Below are 16,002 nucleotides of genomic sequence, written 5' to 3'. Positions count from 1 at the left end.
TCACTACACGGCAACTGTCGCATACTTCCTTCTTCCTTTGCAGTTACTGGAAGTGACCAACACACCCACACCGACACTTTACTTTCTGCGCAATGTAGTGATTCTCTTCTATCACTTATCAGTTGTACAACAGTCAAACGCGGGACACAAAGCATCCTGTAGGTGGCAGCAAATCTCCAATCTGAGAGGAACATGTTAAAGTTAGGTGACTGAGACACCAAACACACAGTTTCATACTGACATCTTTATTCATCTCCTGCAATACATTTGCCACATTTTCAAAGAGTAAATACATCTTAAATAGCTAAACAGTTGACATTTCCACACAGTTCCTTCCACAGTTTGCAAGGGAGAAACAAGCCCTCGAGCCCACTGAATCCTTGTGCAACTCTCCCAATGGTCTGTACAGTCTTTGTCATGCACGCCAGGTTTGCTGAAATGTATATTTGTGGTTTGCTGGCTGGAGTATCCCTGCGGCGACATGACGCTGACATTTTAATGCAATGGGAATTTGAATACACAGATTTGTGGAATTCTATGGTATTATAATTATCATTATTTTTTTTATTACAGATGTACTGTTTAAAGATCAACAGGGACAGGACAAGCACATTATCAGAACTGCCATTACATGTTACAAACGCCACACTCTTTTCCCATTAAAAAGTTTTAGTGAAATGGGTGAAAAATGAAAGTTAGGAACAACACAGCCAAAAGTGGGACCAAGGATCAATTGCATTATTTCAACAGAGTAAATTATAAACACGAGGCTTCTTTCAAACGATATCGAAAGACTCAAACACATTCACAGTTGATACCCTTCCTCCAGCTACAAAAATGAAAAGATAACCAATAAAAACAACTTGACCTCTACCATTCACACAGCAACTAGACTGATCATATTTTTTATGCCGTTTTATGAGTGAAAAAAAGTCACTTAAACTGTACAAAATCAATTAGGCCAGAAAATAAAAATTTCCCTGGAAAGGAGATAAGGACAAAACATTTCACTCCTTTTCAAACATCTTGAGGTTCACACCTGAAGCCTCTCACAAAATTCTGCTTGAAATGTTTAAAACTCTGAACATTATCATACACGACCCATCTAGTCTGAACTGTTAAAGTAAGATGTGGACTAAAAGTAACAGTTCCTAGCAATCACCATCACATGTTGTAAAGGGAATGAAGCTTCATATAAACATGGCCGCACGACAACTTGACTTATACTGGGTTTTGCCTTAAAAATTCTTTAAAATTTTCTTGTTTTTCAGTCTTGTAAAACACAATCGCATTCAGATGCACGTGCCATTACAGAAAAAAAAGTAGTGTTTTTAGGGACTTGTCTTTCAAATCCTGTACAGCGCATGTCTAAAGTTAACACACCTCTATATTTTTATAACAAACGCACACACAATGCAGCCCACAGAACACATCTCAGGTAGCGCTTGCTGCATACATGAGGTACAAACTATCTAACAGATAAGGCAAAGTAAACACAGAGCAGTCTTTTTCATTTAGGAAAGCAAATTAATGCAGTCGTGGAGAGCACAAGCTAGTCAGTATTAAGAAGCAAGGAATGCACGTACATAACCCAGTATCCATCACCTATTACACACAATAGTCCCACTTATAAAGAAAGAATGGTTCTGACATGAGTAGCACCTGACCTGCTTTTGTCCCATTGTAGAGCTGAGGTGGCAGAGAGAGAGGAACAGTTTGAGGATAGTACGGTGTGTGGAAATAAAAACAATGTTCTGAGGCAGGACGTGTGCGTTACACTCTGCAAAGCTCACTGCTGACATCCTTTAACTCAGGTTTCCAAGATGGGTAAATGACACCTTCCTGGACCCTGATTCCTGAGTCTCATTATCCACAAGGAGGGACTCTGAAATTAGCTGTTATCTCCGTGTAGTAAATAAGACCTACTGCACATTTACTGAGATGAAAAGCTACAAGAATCATCTGGTTGTCATTTTATCCAAACCCATAATCTGTTGTTGTATAAATGTAGAAGTGTAGGGTTTTCCTCCGATTCTACAGGCAACATAGTCAGGCAACCAGAAAAACAACAAATACATTTTCATGCACAGTGCCTCTTCCTTCCAAAGTAAAACAGGAAGTGAGTGGCCATGAGAGGTGGTTTATTCCCAATATCTTGTGGACAGTAAAGAATCCTATTGCACCAGAACCTATGTGCACTAGCCATCACTATTATTATTCCACAAAGACAACTCTTTGCAAAGAAACATCTGTAAGGAGAAAAGGCAGCTGCATTCTGGATATTTACATTCTCCATTCAGCATTTCTGTTCAAAAAGGAATTCTGATTACATCAGGCAGCTCATGAAAAAAACTCAAACCAGGTGTCATCTGAAATAAACACCTTTGCTCACATATTGCTCGGTGACTTTCAAATTCTGCAATCACAAAAAAAAGTTTCATATCAAAAACAAAACAAAAAGATTTCTTTTTACAGCTAGGCTAATTGTTAAACAACAACATCAAATTATAGTCACTCCTGTGTCATCCTCCATCCTCTGGTATCCAGTATAGTGAAGGGACGACGCGGCCATTCAAGAGAAACCAAAGGCAGGTAGAGTGGGATGGAGCTGGGGTTATTTATGTGAGACATGTCTGAGTAACTGTCCATTCCAGTCCTTTCCAATTCAGTGAGTCAGTCCTTCCAGTGGGCAAGCATGTGGAGTGGAATTAGGCTTTCAAGGCTGGGAGGAGGTCAACGCAGAGACACCCCCCTTTAAGACCAGTGTTGAGACTGAAATCAATAAGTTAGCAGGAAACTTGTGGAGCTGCCCAGCGAGTCCACACTGGAGTTGACGGAGAGTCATTAGTGATGTTGCTCACAGGTCGCCATGTGGACTGAAAAAAAAGGGGGCCGGACCGAGCTAATTCACTGAGCCACTTAGGCAACAGTCCAAAAACTCCTTTCCATAAATATATATGGTTCAGTCAGCTCTGGTGGTTTCCTTGTGAGCTTTTGCTTCAATCGTCATTTTTTTGAAAAACGTTAATATTTCAGCATTGACTTGTTTCATCTTTCTATCTTTAAGTCCATGCTGCCACCACTCGCCGCAGCATTTCTCCTAAACGTGCAACATTCTGCTGAGGAATGAGATGAAACAAGAGGGGATATCAGTGCTTCTGATATGCTTCTATGAAAACCAAGATACTATGAAAAGTTTAACTGAAGGTGATATGGTTTCATATTTTGTTTCACTTACAGTGGGCAGTCATTTACATAAAAAAGACATAGTAGTCTGAGCATAACAGACCAATTTGTATACTTCTCATGTTATTGAGTACCTGTCTATGAAATAAATTAAAAAAAAAAAATGTCTTACCTGCATCACGATACCACACAGCGACAGCTCATACAGTCCTGACCGCTCTCGTCAGGTGGATTCAACTTCCTCAACTTATGCTGTCTGATTTCCCTAACCAGTGTGTAGAAGGCATCCTCTACTCCCTGTAAACACACACAGGTTACAGAACAATCTGGGCAGTAGAGTACACTGCATGAGCCTCTTGGAACTGATAGCAAACCTCTCAGGTGTACTCACCATTGAGAGGCTTGGCAAGATCGCCATGGCAACTCATTTCTGACACTATTAATTAAGAAATAATAACTAAAAAGAAGTCATGGCTTAGTCCTCTGCATACACTTCTGTTTGAATGACAGACTTGCAGCAGGTTCAGTGATGAATGCGAGAGTGTGTATGTGACTGCATAATGTGCGACAGTGAGTCAGAGACAGTGGGATCTGTGAGGCGACTTCTCCTTAAGGAAGCCTTTCAGATGCTGTAACTCTGTTCTCAAGCTGAGGTGACCTGGCTATGAGTCATTGCCTGCGGCATAATAAAATGTTCCCTGCAACACAAATCATACCGCAGTCCATTCATGGCTCTTGATGTACATGAATGTACACGTAAAACGTTAAATGGCAGTGCCCATTTGAGAAAACCTGTTGACTACAGTATGAAGCAGCACAGGGGGGTTGCAAATGTGATTTCTGTGGCTAGCAAAGAGATAAAATTTAGAGTTCAATGAAATTCTAAATATATGTGATAGAGGGAGGAAAGAAAGAAAAGAGTCCTTCTATGAAAGCACAAGTGTGGTACATGGCTATGTGTTTTTTGTTCACTACCCACCTGTCGTGTCTTGGCAGAGGTCTCGATGTAAGGTATGCCATAGGAGCGGGCGAGTTCCTGGGCTTGCCGTGTGTCGACTGTGCGTGCCGGAAGGTCACATTTGTTTCCCACAAGCACCATGGGAACGTCATCAGAGTCCTTTACACGTTTGATTTGTTCTCTGTGAATTGCAAAACAAGAAAATTGCAACACTTGACATCTAATTTACAAAACTTTCATTTCCTTTAACCCACACCAGCACTCCATTTAGTCACAGTGATATGTCATTTGTCTGGGATCCTCTATGCTTCATAAACAACAGCAGCTCCACAGATGGAAAGCTAACCACCCAGGGAGCTCTAGGACCCTGAGGAAGAGCCAGGGCTCGCCGGTACTGGGCTATGCTGCACTGCTGAATGAGGGAGGTGGAGAGAAAGGGAGGGAGGGTGGGGGGGTTGGGGTGGTGGAAAACAGGCAGGCAGTGAACAGCATTACCTCATCACTACAGCAGCCAGCGCCAAACGCCGGGCAGCCAGAGGGAACTGAGTGAGAGGAGAGGGTCAGATCAATCTATCAGCTCCCTGAGCCACAGTACAGCAGGATGCATCCACTACCATCAGCCCTGCCCAACTGCAGTCAACACTGCTAATGGTGTTTATGATCATAGGTGAGTCTGTTTAGACTAGTGACTTGTTATATGGTGGTGAGGCAGATATTTCAAGCTAAACAGATATAAGAACATAACCTGGTGAATTAATGTGCATGGTACCTTAATGCTGGCTGTTAAATTAATTAATTAATTGAAATTATGCCAGGATGTACTTTAAGTGGAAAAAGACATTTTGCAAAAAAATACTCCAAACTGTTTTTGCCTGAAAAACAACTGATCAAGAACTCAAGAGCTCCATCTGGGCCACCACCTATTCTAACATCCAGCCAAAAAATCCAATCATGCTTTTCACAAGCTGCACAGCGGTTTGGTTGTGATACCAGCAGTTGTGTTAAAGGTGGTCCTGAAAAAGGCTTCAGTGGCTGTGAGCCTAACCGATGTATACAATGAACTCAAAAACTCTGCAAATCCCAGATAGGAAGTGGAAAAGCTAATATGCAGCCTCTTTTACCTGCCATGTGCGAGACTGGCAAGTGTGCTTCTAATGTGATGAGAAAGACAAAATGTGGGAAAGAGAGCAAGAGAAAACACTGTCATCTCCAGCTGACCCCCCCCCCCCCCCCCCCCCCCTTCTTTCTCCTTCCCTGTCCTTGAAAGCGCTACCTCTCTCCGCTCCTCTAATTGAGTCAGGATCGATTTCATTGGCATCATGCTGTAATCCTCCAGTTGGGGGCTAAGCTTTCTTTAGCCGTGTTAAATGCTACAGCATGACATCACCACACTACTGCAGAGAGCTGGCACACATACACATACATACCACTCTCCATCTAGACCCCATGGGAATCCCTGCAACACACACTGCATTTACAAACACTTGTACACAGGACATTAGAAGAAGACAGGAATACAGGAATAATTTTGTGCCTGTGCTCCACCCAGACTAATCTATTGCATCTATTGTATTGTATATAATCTATACCATCTATCTAAAATCTATCCCATAATCCTCAATGTCATCTCCCTGCCTCCCTAAACCCAACCCTTCTTTCTCTGCCTCACTTGCTCACACACCTGTACTGGTGAATGTCCTCAAAAGACTTGGTGTTGTTGATGGCGAAGACACAGAGGAAACCCTCCCCTGTCCTCATGTACTGATCCCTCATGGCGCTGTACTCCTCCTGACCTGCAGTGTCAAGGATGTCCAGCAGGCATGTCTCCCCGTCAATCACAACCTGTTTCCTGTATGAGTCCTGCAGAAAAAGGGAGAAACTCGAGCATTTAAAGAGGTGAAGACAAAGTCAAATGAATGAGTGAACAACAGAATTTGCACACAAAAGACATAGGCTGAAGCTATCACATCTGTGGCCTTGGTCACTCAGTGCTAAGCAGCGTGCACTGACCGATAGCTGTTTTTGAATCCCTGTCCACTTCCAGGTCAAATGAACATCAAGAGATCAGAGGAACAGGGTATCAGAGCCAATGTTTAGCCTTCCAACACACAGTCACAAAAACATGGAGTGCTGTCCCTTTGTTTGTTAGAGCATAGGGGCCAGGAATGCAAACACACAAAAAGGACATTGTCTGGCCAGAGGCAGGCGTGGTGAGGGAGAGAGAGGTAGAGAGTGGAGACAGAGAGGGAGAAAGAGAGGAGAGAACATTCTCACTGGCTTCACCACATTTCTCAGTATCTTCTTTCCATGAAAATATAAGAATCATGGAGGGGAAGATTAAACATTTCATTTTTTTTTTTTAAAAAAGTTGTTTGTTTGGTTTTTTTTAAATTTCTCACAAACCTGACCAACTGCCACAGTCAAATGCTGTGTTAACTAAATTTAATTAACTGAGCTGAGCTGTCACCACAGTAGGGTCCAGAAAATATTGTTCAGCCGTGACTGTTGGACATTCGACATACATACTGTATATTTATGTACAGATTAATGCAAGTACTTCTACCACATCAATTCAATAGGACCTGGAAAGATTTTTTTTAACTATATGATGAACCTTTCTCTACCAGAGAACATGCAGAATAGATTCATACCTCTATGGTGGGGTCATATTCATCCACAAAGTGGTTCTGGATGAGCTGGATGGTAAGTGCACTCTTGCCCACGCCTCCAGCTCCCACCACCACCAGCTTATACTCTGTCATCTTTGCCGCTGCAGTTCACCACACACACACACACGCACACACACACACACACACACACGCACACTGCTGGAGAGAAGAGAGGGAGCACAGAAAGGTTCTGGTTAGCACTCTGACACACATATGCAGAGCTTTGACAAGCTATTGTCTGATGCCGGACTGGCCATGATGCGGTCCACAGCTGGTGGCACAGACAAAGCATACATTTATGACCATTACTGCCCAGTGGTGAGAAACATTACTGGTTTGTGTGTGTGTGTGTTTGTGCTGGAGTGTGTATAGTGGGGGCTGAGGTTGAGACCCTCAAAGGGGAATGTGAAAAATGTGCTGAAGGTACTCAATGTTCCAATGCTCTCCCACTCAGCGTGAGCAGGGGGGAGTGTGTATGAGAGGGAGATGCAGGGAGGCAGCGAGGGAGAAAAAGAAGAAGCAGGACACAGAATGACCCTTCATCAGTCAGGCTTCACTTTAATGAGGCCTACCATTGAAAGTAAAGCAACAGACACCAGAGACAAAATCATCAAATGAGGGGAAAAAAAACAACAGAGCAATGACTAAAACACACTGAACAAAAAAAAAAAAAAACATGTAAATTACGTAAAAAGTTAAATATATTTCAAAAGGATCTGCAGTGCATCATTTTTTCATTTCAACACTAAGGTAAATCACTACTGCTAACTAAACTTGAATATCGCCATGTACCGTTTCTTGTTGGTTTGCCTTGCCTCTTCCATAGGGATCACCATAGCAACAGAATGAGAGGCCTAAAAGGGGATTTTATTACTCCAGGTGTGCCTACAGTTGTCCCCTGTGGACCCGCTGAACTCACTTAATAGGTCTAGTCGATGCAACAAGGCTGCCCTGACTATAAATCAACACATGTTATTAAAGAAACATGTCGGTCTCTTGAGAAAACATAAGTGATATCCCTTTTCTGTTGGCTAAGAGTTACACAGCACAGGTTAACACTACCTTTACAAGGATTTATGGCGTCTACAGTGTGTTTGAAAACTGAACAGGAAAAGTAAAGCCGTTCCAGTACTAACAGGTCGGCTCTGGATGTGTTTTTGAAGTTCACGGTGTTTAACATTTTAATAAATCTTGCTAAAAATTAGCTTTGAGGTTTTTAGCTGTAAAATTTGAGACTTTTATGAAGATTTTGTAAATTGGTTGGGGTGTAACACCTTAATCAACAAGTGAGTGACAATAACAGATGGCAGCAGGGCAGATGCATAGAGCAGAGAGGGAGGGAGAGAGCGAGAGGTGGAAGTTATCAGTAAAGAACAGCTAGTCTGAATAAGGACTGAACAATTTTGGAAAACAATCTAATTGCGATTTTTTTTTTTTTTTTAACCAAGACTGCGATTTAATATGCAGTTATTTTTTGAAACCTCTTTATGTTCTGTATTATTCAACAACAACAAGCAATAAATCATTGTAGTGATCAAAGTATGATCAAAACAATGTTTGGACAGACATAATTGTTCTTTCCCAGAAGGCCTGGCTTATATGTTACAATGAAATTAGGTGATGCATGAATCGATATGAATGACATTTTTATTTAACAACTACAATCACAGTAGTAGAATATTGACTGATTTGTTGAACTTCCAGCCTTGTAAGCATGTAATAATTATTTGAGCTTGAGGTCTTCAGTAATAAAATGTACTGAAAGACTCTGGTAGGGTTCCGCTGTATGGCATGACCACAGGTCTGTTGTAGCAGCAAAAAACTCTGCAGCGAGCTTTGTGTAGATATGGCGACCTGGCTAAAGTATGTACGGGACGGCATGCTGTACCGCTTATCCAGTGTATTTATTAGAGCAGAGGCTCCCAGGATCACCACATACAGGGGCTCGGTCACTGTACTGAGGGGCATCATATCTTTGAGATGCACTCTGTTACTTTTTGAGCATTTTCCATGTGCTGTTTTGAAGCACGTTCATATGGAGTTGAGCTTTCAAACATTTTGGCAAGTGCTCCCTGCAGGGTGGTATTTGGCTTACTTGATACACCGGTGCTCGGCATCTTAGCCATGCAACTATCGTACATTGCTTTGTGGTGTTTTTGCTGTGCTGGAACAAGGTAGTAGTGTTGCCCCATGACGTAACACTTTACCAAGGCGGGATTTGCACAATACATGACGCTGCGCAGCATCTTCTTTTTTAAACCCAAAATAGTCCCACATAACCGACGTACTGCTCCTCTTCGACACTAAAAAGTTTCCACAGTCTCAGTTTCTGTCAAGCCTGAGCCCATTGTTAAACAGATTAAAGTGCAGTCGTTGCAACGTGCCAACTTGTCACATGACAGAGTGTAACTGCAGCTTCTGTGGTTGGAAAATTGCATTTTTTCATATCGCAATATTGTCACAAATGCAATTAATTGTTCAGCCCTTGTTTGAATTTAGCCAGAAAGACCAGGTGTGCTCAAAAATGTGAGATTTTGCAGAAAATGCCAGTTATGCTATCACAGTGTTACCTATCAAGTTAGCTGGAACCACACGTCAATCCATGCATAGACATAAAGTAGTACAAAGAAAGACAGACACACACACACACACATCACTGTGACCCTAACTACACTTCTGGCCAGTGAAATTCCACCACAAAAGGTAAGTCATTTGGGTGTTTCCACCACATACAGTGGCAAGCGTGACTCAGCTCATTTCAAATTTACCACAATGTTGCCAAGATAATGACCTGAAAATGACCTCACACCAGCCCCACAGCACGCATGATGGCGCATGATTAAATCATTGCAAGATTAAATCACATACAAGCCCAGGCTAGTGTGAACAAACCTATGGCTAACTACAAGTTAGGTTTGCTGGAGGCCAATGGGAACTGCTAGAGTCTCCTGTGGTTACAGCTTCAGCTTGACAACATACAGACAATAATGAGAAGTCAGGTGATGTCATCATAGTGATATCACCACTGATGTCAGAGCTCAGAGGAAAATTCCTCTCTTTTCCACAATGCAACTTCCCTCAAGCAGCAGTACAATTTCCTTCTTTCTCTCTTTTCATTATTATTTATTTATTTTTATGCATTTATATTTTCACATTAAATTGAATAGTGCCAGTGACATCAGAAAAACATACTGCAGATAGGTTATTCTGATGCCAATGACTTCAGAATAACACTTAATGAAAATGTTTGACACCGATATCTGCACCACCCTAACAACCAGAGCAGCCTTGTTTCTCTTCCTCAAAAGCCATCTGTCTCATGTCCTGCAGTTCACATGAAGCAGCTCAGAATAAAATAAGGTTGCACAGAGTTAACAATCTCTAACAATCAGTTCATTGACAGTGTCTCAATTTGCTGAATGTTCCTTAAGTTAGCTGAAGAAGAAAATCACTGAGTTGTACCACCTGCTGGAGTATGCAATCAATCTGTGAAGATTTCAGAAGCCTCACAGGTCACGTATGCTGTTTTACCTTCTCCGGGGTACCAACTGTCATGCCCGACATAAAATTCACTCCATGTAGCTGTGACACAAACTCACTGCTCACTGCAGAATGTTGAACATCAGAGCTTTAGACAGCCTGAGTAGAACATACACACACCCTCTCTCTTGTGCTTTATCTCCCAAAGGGGCATACACATATACACACACCCTACCCAACAAGCTGACAGACAGACAAACAGACACACATTCAGCTGGAGTAGATTTTAAATTCAACTTGCAGAAAGAGAGGAATAACAGGCAGGCAGTTTAATGAAAGGACAACATGCAAAGACTCCCAAGAAAACTAAAGTTAATTTAATCTGTGGGAATTCAAAAGTAACACACATACACCCAAATTTGTCAGTGGGTGTGTGTTGTATTAATATAACCTGCATGCTTACATCTTTGAATTATTTGGTCTGAGATGTGTGTGTGTGTGTGTGTGTGTGTGAGAGAGAGACAATGATGTCTGTACAGACTAAGATTAGCCACGACGAAGAGTGGCTCACCCATGTAAATGGCTGACGGAAAATCAGACTTGCCACCTGACAACACAGGCATTTAGCGCCTCTCATTCAATCAGACAGACACAGATGCAGACACACACACACACACACACACACACACACACACACGCGCACGTATTCTTGCAACACATCACTGTTCCCATAAGCCATTGCTCCCCTTGATGGAACAGGTAGCTCTGAACAACATCACCAATATCAACAATAGTCTCCGTGTAAAAACACCCTCACTGCTATAATTCTCAAGCACAACAGGAAGGGAATTATCCTGACAACTCAATCTTGTGGCCAAACATTTAGCTTCCTTTCCCCTCACTGTATATAAATCAGCCTGGGACACAGTGCAGCCCTCACTGGCTGGAGTACTGCGACGGTGGCAGAGCTGCAGAGCCAGTTCAGCTCCTCACAGCCTCCTTTAACCAAACAAAACAACAGCTGTGAGAAGAGCCTTGTGCAATGCACGGGTACCTTTTGGTCTCTGTGGGCTACAAGTGGGAAACTAATCTAGCTCAATGCCATGGAAAACACGTGGATGCAAAATAAAGTCTATAGAGTGGTCATGGGGAGTAGAGAAAGTGGATGTTCTCTCAAATCCAGTTAACTAAAACAGAGGCTGAATCAGGGCTACAGCTAACAACTGTTTTCATTACTGATAGAGCTGTTGCATATTTTCTGTTGAAGATTATTAACTGTTTGGTATATATAATGTCAGAAAATGGTTAGAAAAGCCAATCACAGTTTTCCAAAGCCTAAAATGACATCTTCAAATTATAGAAGATATTAAAAAACAATGTTAGCACAGACACTTTAGCAGACCAGAGAGCACTGAGAAGTTTATTTATTGAATATCCAAATCTGTCAAATCTTACAAATCCCCATCAAAACTGCTTGTTTATATTAAATAATGACTATTGGCCAATAAATTGTTACCAGATTTCTTTTTTAACTTGGAAACATCAGCATTGGTACCAACCAATCCAGTAATGTATAATTCAATGGGCAACTTTATCTCAGAAATTGTTTTAAAAATGATTATTTATTCAAATTTATCCCAGTGTAGTCCAGCAATCAGAAAGTGACAATCATGGGTACTGACCAGAGGAGCAGGATGGTGAAGACTAGTCAGCAAGTTCGCCTGAGATATCTGTTCTCTACCAAAACCCAACAAAAATCCAAAACAGAAGCTGATAAGAGATTGACACGCGCACGCTCTCGCACACACCCACAGCTCCCCAGATTCTGACATGGCTGGTTGCTGCATTTCTTCTACATAACCAAACCACAAGCATACACCTGTCAAACGGTTAAAATTTACAGCCTAAGATGCAAATTCAACACACCGGCACCCGCTACTGGGACGCTGGAAGAGGGAGAACAGACAGCCATGCCATCTCCTCTCTCAAACTAGGCCATGACAGCAGCTGATTAATAATCCACACATACATATGGAGATGAACAGCAAAATCAATCACTGACAGAAATGCTGTCTCTTTCTCAGAGCTGCTTGCTGTCAGTGGGGGCTCATACAGAGCTGGTCTTTGTGCAGACAGAGATATAGAGGAGGAAAGGGGACACAACTACTAGAGATCACAATCATGAGTGCATCATCAATCTTTTCACATATTCCAAACACTTTTTTTTTTCCTGTACGCATAGATGGTTATCCTGGCCCCTACAGCGGTGTCATGCCCTCCTCTGCAGTCCTGATTTTCATATTCTGCAGCAATTACTGCCACTGCATGGTTAACTTGTCCTCATTTGACCCAGACGTATAACAGCTGGCCACATTTGTACGTGCACACAGACACGTGTACACCTGCAAGAACCAAACATATGACCATAATGAGTGTCATGCAATGTTACTTTCATACAAAACACATATCAGCAAAGTGACTTGCAGCCCAAAGAAATCAGCTCATCAAAAGGTGAGCAGAGTAAGCTTTCTGCTACCACCGTTCACATGAGTGAGACAGGCTATAGCTGCAGTGTCATCTATGGTGACCTATTCCAAAGGGTCAAATCTTTGCATAGTTGTTCCTCTTTTGATCAAAGAACACTATACATATGTCTATGTTTAGAGTTATTTATAGTTCACCACCTCCAGCCTGGGAAATTAACAGTTCTTTCTGAAACCCTAGAGCGCTGCCTGGACCAAGAGGATAATCTTACACGACAGCTTGCAGAGGGTACGAGAGTACAGAGCAGCCAGAGGGGTGATGGGAGGAAAGTGGCTGAGAGCGAGGGAGGGAGAGGACTACTCTTAATGTGTGCCAAGGGCACAGAAAACCACGGGAGAGAGGGGTCAACCTGGAAACTTAAAAATGTAGACAGAAATCAATAATGAAAAAGCTCAACCTTCTCCAGCACCTACAGTTATTCCTTGTAACCTGAAAAACAAATCCATCACTTCAAATCACATGACACAAAAAGGAGGGCACACCAATGACCATTTTCCTCAATGTACATTCTGCTCTCCATTAAAGTGCTTAATTGGTTAAAGAATCCATACTGGCAGAGCCACAATCCCACTGCAGAGATAATAGATTTTTAATGGAGAGATGATGGTAAGAAGACCCTCTCTAGGGACATATCACAGTCGAATGCTGAGACTCCAAGACCCATCCTAGAGCCCTGATAGCCCACCGCACCCTCCTGCTGCTCTCCAATGACATCATCCTCCTAACTGGCATCCAAACATAAGTGTTGACCAGCAGCTGTGGAATCATTAGTCTGCTCTCTAAGGCCAATGAAACACAAGTAAGTGAGGACTTCAAGCACTTCTTGTGAAGCCTATTAATTCTGAGATAAATCCAGCTGTGAGACCGTAACTCTTTAAAACAGGACTATCTATTTATATCCTTACAAGCCAGAAAACTTACCAAAACCATCATTCTGCTCTTTTAATGAACAATTCCTTCTTCCAATTTATTTCCACTTACAAACATTTACATTACAGAGTTTCTGAGTCTGTGTGTGCATGCTTAAACAAGCTGCTCTTAAAGGCATCGGAGTACAACTGACCTTTTCCCCACTGGGTCACCCTTTCAGCTTGTCAGGTAGGGTGAGACAGTGGAGGCAGCAGCAGAGATGAAAGGGCCAGCTGACCTCCACACAAAGATCTGCCAGTTAGAGGAGCCATGATGCTTCATCAGACATCAGACACCAAACACCCCGAAACTCATCAGTGGTCGGTCTCTCTCTTTGTTTTTCTTTTTGAAATCAGAGGAAGGAGTGACTCTTGTCTGGTTGTCTTAGTTTGTAAGTGCATGTGAAAAACACTATACAGAGAGAATATAGTGGGTCACAAAAACAAACTCACCGGGCAACCTGTAGAAGATCCTACCCAGTGTTCAGTCGGTACTCCCCAAAGAAAAAACATCAGACCAACCTCCTTTTGAAATAGAAACAACAAGTCTACGGTTTGACATAAAAACACTCTGAAAATCTTCCGATATGTACACAACCTAAGCCATCTTCTAGCATCACACTACATTTAACTAATTAAAATTCTACACATGAAAGCAGTATGCCATCTGCAAAATCTCAGTATCCAGAAGAGTTACGGGCATTTTGGCACAGAGCAGGCACCGCCCAGGCTACAAAAGTCCAGAGAAAAGGACAGCAGATTAACATCACACCTTTATCACTGGCTGGACAACCTCCAGCTGTTTTTTTTTTCCCCCCAGCTGCCTCAATTCATGCCTTCACTCTGAATGCCACAGTCACTGATGTCAAATTCACAAGACTGAGACTGGACCTGCTTAATGGGAACACATGTAGTCCGCAATGTTCTCCAGGCTGTATATATAATCATGAAAAAGCCATGTGGTTGATTTGCTACATATTACCCATATGTTCTGCAGCAGCAGTGATGATGGTGAAGATATGAACAGCAGTTATCATCAATGCCTAACAGCTAATAAACTCAATGTTCGGTGCTGTTTTGTATAATGAACACAATGAATGATGAGGATTTATGGTTAAACTGTTTCTGTGTCCATGCCATATTTCGAGTGAGGGCCGATTAGCGCCGTCTTAGCCAATTTTTTTTCCCCGTTTAAACTTACTGAACGGTTTTAACAGACAGCTTCCAGAGTATAAATAAATCCAAGTCAGCTTTCTAGATGCCTTGTAACGGAATCGAACTTCCGCAGTGATACATTCAGTTTTTACTCAGTGTGACGGGGCGTCACCCTACTTGTCTCTGCGGCCAGCAACCTCGTACTCAAGACTGTCGTAACATTGCACATATGCACAGACCACCGAAAGTAAATTCCTTCAAATAGCTGTATTTGTTTAAATGCGTTTGGTTTCATTTTCAAAGTGAAATGAGGGGGAAATCCATGGCGGTCTAGGGTTATTCCTCCATAGCTAAGTTACAACACCCGAACTCAAGAGACTGTTGATCAAAACAGACAAATGTTTTACAAAAGCCAAACCCATACACGATGCATTTCCTCATACACATAGACATTACTACAAAGCGAGCATGAGATGTTGAGCTCGACAGATAAAAGCTTACCGGGCGTGTATTAAAATGTTATGATAGCTAGCTAAAAATGTGTTAACTGTGGACCGGAATCTAAAGCGGTGCCAAAAAACACTGAAAGCATTTTTAAAGCGGTAACTTATCATTAGACAGAAACAGTCACAGCCGACATATTTCAGACACAGGAATGCACACGACATACTTACAATAAGCAGAGGTCTAATTAGCGGCAAGAGCGACGTTTCGTCTACCGGAGAAGAAGAAAAAATCTTTCAACTCTGTTGCTTCTCAGCATTAATCAGAAGGAAACAAAATGTTGTTGGTCTGCTTCTCGCTGCCTTCAGATATCTGCACCGTATTCTCTCCCAGAAAGTGTTTAATTTTCAGTAGCTAAAATACACCAAGGCATTCATTGGTTCTGGGTAAAATGAGCCCGCGTTGAACAATGTGCTTCCACAGAGAGAAGAGGGGATGAGTGTAGAGCCCACGCCCAGCTCCATCAAACATAGAACCGCCCCGGTTACCATGCCTGTAACTGCTGCATTCACATGCCGTTGGAAATACGTAAATTTCGCCAGCTAACCCCAGTATTTACCATAACACTCACGCCAAGTTTTCAAAGCGTCACTCAAAC

The 16,002-nt window shown here is 42.2% G+C and overlaps 1 protein-coding gene across 3 annotated transcripts; it reads right to left on the bottom strand.

The window, feature by feature from the left end:
• Positions 1 to 229: 229 nt before the first annotated feature.
• hrasb (HRas proto-oncogene, GTPase b) lies at positions 230 to 15,871 on the bottom strand. Of its 3 annotated transcripts, none has more exons than XM_046394061.1 (6): positions 15,575 to 15,871; positions 6,796 to 6,972; positions 5,826 to 6,004; positions 4,166 to 4,325; positions 3,359 to 3,483; positions 230 to 3,116 (listed from the first exon to the last, which is right to left on the bottom strand). In XM_046394061.1, exons 2-5 carry the CDS (start codon positions 6,904 to 6,906, stop codon positions 3,364 to 3,366), a joined length of 570 nt encoding a protein of 189 aa, XP_046250017.1. In that variant the 5' UTR covers positions 6,907 to 6,972; positions 15,575 to 15,871; the 3' UTR covers positions 230 to 3,116; positions 3,359 to 3,363. The 3 variants fall into 3 exon arrangements, with proteins under 3 accessions (XP_046250017.1, XP_046250015.1, XP_046250016.1); XM_046394059.1 differs by having other exon boundaries at positions 230 to 3,119; positions 15,575 to 15,870; XM_046394060.1 differs by having other exon boundaries at positions 230 to 3,119; positions 6,796 to 6,969; positions 15,575 to 15,870.
• Between the last annotated feature and the right edge of the window lie 131 nt (positions 15,872 to 16,002).

Source organism: Scatophagus argus, chromosome 7 (genome assembly GCF_020382885.2).
Source record: "Scatophagus argus isolate fScaArg1 chromosome 7, fScaArg1.pri, whole genome shotgun sequence".
Taxonomy (NCBI): domain Eukaryota; kingdom Metazoa; phylum Chordata; class Actinopteri; family Scatophagidae; genus Scatophagus; species Scatophagus argus.
The sequence above is the reverse complement of the archived record's forward strand: the minus strand, read 5'-3'. Positions and strand labels throughout refer to the sequence as shown.

Bases quoted from the DNA above. Each gene is read 5' to 3' on its own strand.
- hrasb (XM_046394061.1), bottom strand. From the start codon at position 6,906: ATGACAGAGTATAAGCTGGTGGTGGTGGGAGCTGGAGGCGTGGGCAAG. The intron at 4,326-5,825 runs GTGTGTGAGCAA...TGCAATTCACAG, and splicing joins GAGGACATTCACCAGTACAG to AGAACAAATCAAACGTGTAA. The intron at 3,484-4,165 runs GTGGGTAGTGAA...GTGTGTTTACAG, and splicing joins CCTCTGCCAAGACACGACAG to GGAGTAGAGGATGCCTTCTA.